Source organism: Oncorhynchus gorbuscha, linkage group LG01 (genome assembly GCF_021184085.1).
Source record: "Oncorhynchus gorbuscha isolate QuinsamMale2020 ecotype Even-year linkage group LG01, OgorEven_v1.0, whole genome shotgun sequence".
In the NCBI taxonomy this organism is placed as follows: Eukaryota; Metazoa; Chordata; class Actinopteri; order Salmoniformes; family Salmonidae; genus Oncorhynchus; species Oncorhynchus gorbuscha.
Genome location: NC_060173.1, coordinates 51,463,274 through 51,470,773, shown reverse-complemented (window position 1 = coordinate 51,470,773; position 7,500 = coordinate 51,463,274). Strand labels below are relative to the sequence as shown.

The 7,500-nt window shown below is 46.4% G+C and overlaps 1 protein-coding gene across 7 annotated transcripts in view; it reads left to right on the top strand.

Annotated features, from left to right (window-relative positions):
* Window positions 1-7,500, top strand: part of LOC124039505 (transcription factor SOX-6-like) — a 171,881-nt gene that overhangs the window by 136,273 nt on the left and 28,108 nt on the right. For 6 of the 7 annotated variants that reach the window (XM_046355550.1, XM_046355581.1, XM_046355541.1 and 3 more), the window contains 2 exons: window positions 1,177-1,253; window positions 6,680-6,829. In XM_046355550.1, the coding sequence (XP_046211506.1) occupies window positions 1,177-1,253; window positions 6,680-6,829 (227 nt within the window). The remainder of the gene's footprint in view (window positions 1-1,176; window positions 1,254-6,679; window positions 6,830-7,500) is intronic. The other variant, XM_046355570.1, reaches the window with a different exon arrangement.

Genomic DNA, 7,500 nt, shown 5'->3' with positions numbered 1-7,500 from the left:
CTTCCTTTTTCACATTCCATTCTTTCACACATTCCAAGGCCCAGGATGTGTCCCGAATGGGCACCCTATTCCCTATATAATGCATTACGTTACCGTAAGACTTCTAGTGCACTATGTCGGCAATTAGGGTGATATTTTGGGACGCAGTTCTAGATACTGCACACGCATACAGATGTGGGGTCCTTAATTTGACCAGTTACGTCACAGGAGTAAAATAGTCCCATCAGCAGGAGGATATGATGATCTTTAATCAAAGTGCTCATTTCAAACAGGAAATGAGTTTGAGGCTCTTGTAGGCTGTAGTTTAGCTGTGAGATCTAGCGAAGGAAATAGAACTTCGTTTTTTTTCCGTGAAGTCACAAGGTTCTTTTGAAACCCCCCCCCCCCCGGGAAGATTCTTTGCGACAACAGGGTGATCAAATGAAGATACGACACCTGTACAGATGTTACTCAACAACATGTTAATGAATAGATCAGGGATCATCGACTAGGTTCAGCCGCGGGACAATTTTTGTCTGGAGCGGACGGTCGGGGGGGGACCCGGAACCCGGAACCTGGAACGTAATTGCAAATAATGAGTAGACTGCAAATTGACCGCGAGAAGCACAAATAGATATTTGAGGAAAACATGATAATTTTGAACCTTTGTAGACGATCACGTGTCTCTATTATGCGTGGGAATACTTGGGAACACGTTTCCTAAATGTTAATCACTTGGAGCTGATTTCCTGGTGTTTGTACAGCAAATCTGTATGTTTTTTTGGTCAGGAAATTTGGGGGCCAAATTAAACCACCCTGGAATACTGGAATACTTTATGGGGCTCAAAATAATACATTCTAGCGTTTTTACTCTTGTAAAACCTAACGCAAGAACATAAGACATCTTTGAGAGAGAGGAGACAATTCAGTAATAAAGTTATCCCTCAAGGAGGGGTGGCCTGTGGTTATCTTTTTGTTGTTGTTTTGTGACAGTATTTTAATTGTATTTTCTGTTGTGGAGGAACTAGACATTTAGGGAAGCCACCTACAGGAATGAGTCAAACAAACAAAAGAGAGAGAGAACCAGAGTGAGCAAATGGGTCTGGAGTGGGGAGGGGTGCAGGCTTTCTCTCGGTGTGGTAAACTCCCTTGTCTCATCCCATGCTGTGTGTTGTGTTGTCTCTCCCCTCCTGACAGGTGATAACTACCCCATGCAGTTCATTCCATCCACAATGGCAGCTGCAGCCGCTTCAGGACTGAGCCCGCTCCATCAGGTAGGCCCATGTGCTGCTCCTGCAGTGAAACCTTTCCCGTAGGATCTAGGACCCCCCCAATCCTAACCGTAACCATCAGCATCTAGGGGCAACTTCACCCTACACCCCCATGTGCTGCTCCAACAAAGGAAAGATGCTAATATGCTAACAAGTATTTAAAGTGCCAGATTTAGGCCTACCAAATATCTGCACCAGGTGCAAAAGTTGTAAAATTTGATTTTTTGATTTTTTCCCCGCGGAGGCAATTACTTCTAGAGGGTAGATCCCAATAAGCCAATGTTATTATCAGTTTGTGAAACAATCGAACCCTAACAAACTAACTCGGCATCAGCGACAATGCTAACTAATCAACCCCCTATAGACTCCCATGTTTACCAAATCCTATAGACTCACGCTATTAATCTCTGAAACATGTCGGGCAGAGTCAAACAAAGGCCAATGTGATAAATCACTTTGGTATTCCAAGTTCCAACCCACCAGCACAGCACCTGGCCTAGTCAATTCATCATCTTTTTTTTATGGGTGCTTGACACCTGTGGTTAGCAATTGGCACGTATAGATAACAGCTATCATAGAACTTTGCTACACAAGAAGACGAAGAACAGGACAGTCTTCCTCTCTCAGGCCAGGCTCTGCTTCCTATGTAGCTCTGCCGCCTGAGAGACGAGTCACGGCGAGGACACAGCGAGACATAGCCGGCAAAAAAAAGTGACATCGTGTGACGCAATGGGACACAGCGAGACACAGAGACACAAAGGTTGTGTTAACACAGGCAGCGCAATTCGGACCCCCCCCCCCCCCCCCACACACACACACACACACACTAATTGGTCTTTTGAGCAATCACATCAGATCTGTTCAATTAGTGGGGGGAAAATATCTGAATTCCGGCTAACTGTGTAAACGCAGCCAGAGAGAGACAAATTGACACAGCGTGAAATGAAAGATAGACACTGTGAGATGAAAAAGCGACAGACAAGCGAGATACAGAGAGACACACAGACAATAGGTAACAGGCCTCAACAGCTCCATTTGTCATAGCAGTACGTTTCTACAACGTTGAGAAAAATAGTGTGTTTTCACTCTTATCGTAGTGTTTGAGAGTCAAAGAGCTGCAGATGAACGTGTGTCAGTGTCATTGTCTACTGTATGTATCAGGGACAAATGTAAGCATACAGCTGGAATGAAAGAAAGAAAGAAAGTCAGCCCAATTTTCCGCTAATTGCTCTTTTGACCAATCAAATCAGCTCTGGAAAAGATCTGATGTGATTGGTCAGAAGAAAGAAAGAAAGCCAGAACGAAAGAAAGAGGAATACCAAATCCATTACACTCCTATACACACACACACACACACACACACACACACACACACACACACACACACACACACACACACACACACACACACACACACACACACACACACACACACACACACACACACACACACACACACACACCAGGAAGTGTTTCATTTAGCCTTTCCTTAGTTAGTGTCAGGCAGACAGGCAGTCCATTTCCCCCCTTCTCTCCTTGCTAACCTGCTGAAAAAGACAAAACCCCATTTGTTTTCCTGATCAATAGAAACCTAGCTAGCTACGGGGATTCTCCCACTCCCCCTAGGGGCAGATCTAGGATCCATGTAGTCTTATTCATTATTATCTATCAGGAACAAATGATCCTAGATCAGCACTACTCAGCCCTCAGATTCAAATGTATAAAGCACAATAACATGCTTTCTCTTGCGTACTATTTCACTAACCTGGCTATCAAAACCAGCATGGATGGAGGAAAATGACACTCATCATTTAGTTTCAGTCAAATTAGCACTAACTGCCAGAGCTCCCGTCCAATAATCAGGCAGCGAGGGGTCTTTTTGAAGACTGTTTGTCAATTTGTAATTTAGAAAATCACTGCATTCTCTTTCCTCCGGGTTTACTGAAAAGCGAGAGGTCCGATTGGCGTTGTTTACGTTGCACATTGGCTTTTAGCCCGGCCATCGACCCCACAGTGTTTTTTTTCCCGGGAAAAGGGGAAAAAAGGCCTGTTTTTTACGCTTTTGTTTGTTAGACAGTTCCTTAAACGACATTATGCCGATTGGCAAGGATAGGGTCGATGTCAGGTAAACAATAGTCAAATCGTACATTTACAAGACTCAATGTGGCTAAGAATGACTGTGGCAATCTGCACCGCTTGACTCCCCAGTAACAGTCGACTACGGGCCGTGTTTGTCAGATCTACAGTGCATTTGTAAAGTATTCAGACCCCTTGACGTTTTCCAAATGTTGTTGTGTTACAGCCTTGTTCTTCTCATCAATCTACACACAATACTCTGTAATGAAAGAAAAAACTGTTTTTTAGAGAAAATACGAATGTATAAAAATGTCAAAGTTTTCAGACCCTTTACTCAGTACTTTGTTGAAACACCTTTTGCAGTGATTACAGCCTCAAGTCTTCTTGGGTATGACACTACTAGCTTGGCACACCTGTATTTGGGGAGTTTCTCCCATTCGTCTCTGCTTATCCTCTCAAGCTTGGATGGGTTGGATGGGGTGCGTTGCTGCACAGCTATTTTCAGGCCTCTCCAGAGATGTTCGATCAGGTTCAAATCAGGGCTCTGGCTGGGCCACTCAAGGACATTCAGAGACTTGTCCCAAAGCCACTCCTGCGTTGTCTTGGCTGTGTGCTTAAGGTCGTTGTCCTGTTGGAAGGTGAACATTCGCCCAGTCTAAGGTCTTGAGCGCTCTGGAGCAGGTTTTCATCAAGGATCTCGCTGTACTTTGCTCTGTTCATCTTTCCCTCGATCCTGACTAGTCTCCCTGGCCCTGCTGCTGAAAAACATCCCCACAGCATGATGCTGCCACCACCATGCTTCATCGTAGAGATGGTGCCAGGTTTCCTCCAGAAATGACGCTTGACATTCAGGCCAAAGACTTGGTTTCATCAGACCAGAAAATCTTGTTTCTCATGGTCTGAGAGTCTTTAGGTGCCTTTTGGCAAACTCCAAGCGGGCTGTCATGTGGCTTTTACTGAGGATTGGCTTCCGTCTGGCCACTTTACCATAAAGGCCTGATTGGTGGAGTGCTGCAGAGATGGTTTCCTTCACAAAGGTTTTCCCATCTCCACAGAGGAACTCTGGAGCTCTGTTAGAGTGACCATCGGGTTCTTGGTCACCTCCCTGACCAAGGCCTTTCTCCCCCGATTGCTCAGTTTGGCTGGGCGGCCAGCTCTAGGAAGAGTCTTGGTGGTTCCAAACTTCTTTCATTTAAGAATGATGGAGGCTACTGTGTTCTTGGGGACCTTCAATGCTTCAGAAATGTTTTGGTAGCCTTCCCCAGATCTGTGCTTCAACACAATCCTGTCTCGGAGCTCTACGGACAATTCCTTCGACCTCATGGCTTGGTATTTGCTCTCGCATGCACTGTCAACTGTGGGACGTTATATAGACAGGTGCACTGCAATCAAGTTATAGAAACATCTCAAGGATGGTCAATGGAAGCAGGATGCACCTGAGCTCAGTTTCGAGTCTCATAGCAAAGGGTCTGAATAGTTATGTAAATAAGCTATTTCTGTTTTATTTGTAATAAATGTGTAAAATGTTAAAAAATAACTGTTTCAAAATGTGGAGAAAGGGAAGGGGTCTGAATACTTTCCGAATGCACTGTATGTGTGAAGCTCTTGTCTGATGTTGTTTTGGCAGCCATATTTAAAGGGGCGGGGCATTCCTGTTTTAGTTTGTGTGGGTGTGAGTGTACTTGGGTATAGAGGCCCATAACTCAGACTTCCGGTGTCTAACTGTCTTCCCATTCCGGTGTCTAACTCATTCCCATACATAATTCGTGCTTAGTAGTAGAGCGAGACAGTGTGTGTGTTTGTGCATGTGCAATGGGCCTCCGAGACATTCCTCGTTGATACCTCAATCCCAGCTCTCCTCTCCTCCCTAGTCTTATGAACAGCAGCCATGCACCGCGGTGAGTAACGCTTGCGGCCACTAATGATTGACGTGTGAGGCCCCACCAGTCATTCAAAGCACATTCTTGCGCAGATCTCATATCGCCAGAGGCCCGGGCGCTCCTCGTACGCTCCAAGGAAAATAAGCGGTGTGACATCAGGGCTTTGTTTCATTGCGGCGAGGGCACCTTCTGTTTGTGTTTAATATCGGCTTGGGAGAGGGCCGTCCAACTCACTGCCTGAACCCCAGAATAAGACGGCGCGGCGGTCCTCCGCTCCGCTGCGGTGGGTCTCGTGTGTCTGCCGCCCTCCTCCCGGACCTCAGAGCTCCCAGGAGGCCTAGCAGTTTATACTGAAGTGAAATTAGATCTCACAACACTGGGGCCATGAGAGACTGGGGAGAGAGGAAGGAGAGGGGTGGGGGGAGAGGAAGGAGAGGGGTGGGGAGAGAGGAAGGAGAGGGGTGGGGGGAGCGAAGAGTGGGGAGGGGAAGGGGGAGAGGAGTGAGGGAGGGAGGGGGGAGAGGAGAAGAGAAGATACAAGAGAGAAGGAGAGAGAACATAAAATTAAAGAAGAGTGGCGAAAGGGAGAGATTAGAGGAGAGGAGGAGGTAGGGAGGAGAATGAGGCAGGCCAAGTTTTACTGAACACAAGCCATTTCTGGGTGGTTTTCCTGCAGGATTGGGGCTTTGATATGTTGTCAAGTCCTCAGACGGAGGTTGACAGCGGTTTCAGGCAGTGGTCAGAGCTTTGATTCAGACTGCTGGACCTCAGACAGAGACTCTGTGTTTCTCTTTGCTAGATTGTTTAAAAAAAAAAGATTTACCAAGTGTCTTGGACTGAATTGAGGTTGATTCTCAAGAGTTATTCTGTGAAGAGTAAGAAATATATATACATGTGTACTCTCTCATTTAACTTTTAAGCATTTCTCTGACTTGAAGTTTTGAGGAACACTCAAAACCTCAAACTGGATCCAAGCGTTGATATGAATCAATACGCCCCTCTGTTCCAAGCATCAGTTGAATGAATTGGCGTCGTAGATACACCGTCGATGAGTTGAGTTCAATGTGCTTTTCTCTGGAACCCAACCTTGGTAAACAAACATATTCTTCCAACAATGTTCACAGTTATCTTTTTCATTCTAGCTTCAACCCGATCAACTAAAGACAAGTGCTCTGTGTTTTCTCTCAGAATTGTGTGTGTGTGTGTGTGTGTGTGTGTGTGTGTGTGTGTGTGTGTGTGTGTGTGTGTGTGTGTGTGTGTGTGTGTGTGTGTGTGTGTGTGTGTGTGTGTGTGTGTGTGTGTGTGGTTGGCTCTGACACACACATCACATTGTAGACAGGAGCTTTGCCAAGCAGGGATAAGAAAACGATACACTGAGTCATAAAAAGAGAGGAGGCGGGAAGTAAGTGTCCGACTAGCGGCTGGCTGCTGATGTTAATAACTTGTCGGTTTCCCTATTTCCTCCCTTTGTAGCAGCTGTACGCTGCCCAGCTGGCCAGCATGCAGATCTCGCCCGGAGCCAAAATGGCCTCCCTGCCACAGCCTCAAAACTCCTCAGGCCCCCTCTCGCCCTCTGCCTTGAAGAGTAAGAAGAGAGCATCGAGTCCTGTCACTCACATTAAGGTCAGCTGTCCCTTTACGCTTGACTTTGTGTGTTTGGTTTTGGACCTTGGTTATCTATGAATCACTGGCTACGGCAATGATTCAAGTGAAAGGGAGTGAACACGTATGCGCTCATACGGAGACACACAGACACATGCTCATGGAGTCATTGGCACTGGCTGCTGCTTGGCATGGGCTCAGACCTCTTTCACTGGAGCGAGCTCGAGACCATACTCGTAATCCTGACTCGACGAGGCTATAATGGGAGCCATGTGTCTATGTGGGGTCGCTGCAACCAGCATCACAATGGACCAGAGTCAGAACTCACCGCAGCTGTACAGTAGTACTCTGGCCTTGGAACGTCCACCCTTCCCTAACCCTTTTCCACTCTTGCTAACGCCCACACTGGCATCCCCCAAATCACGTTCCTTCTCCTCTCCTCAAGACCGGTTTCAAATTAAATCCATGTTTGTTAGCGTATCCTTCACCACACAAGAGGCTTCCTCTTTTCCAGTTGTTGTCCCCTTCCAGGGATTTCTCACAAACTCAATGTGAGGCGATGTGGTCATGAACCTTGGATTAGGAAAGAGAGGATAAGACACCACAACAAAAGTCCCATTGGCTTTTGTTCAACCCTACTGGATGATGAGATAGTTAAGGGACTTTCAATTTGAGCCCTGGAGTGGTGAACA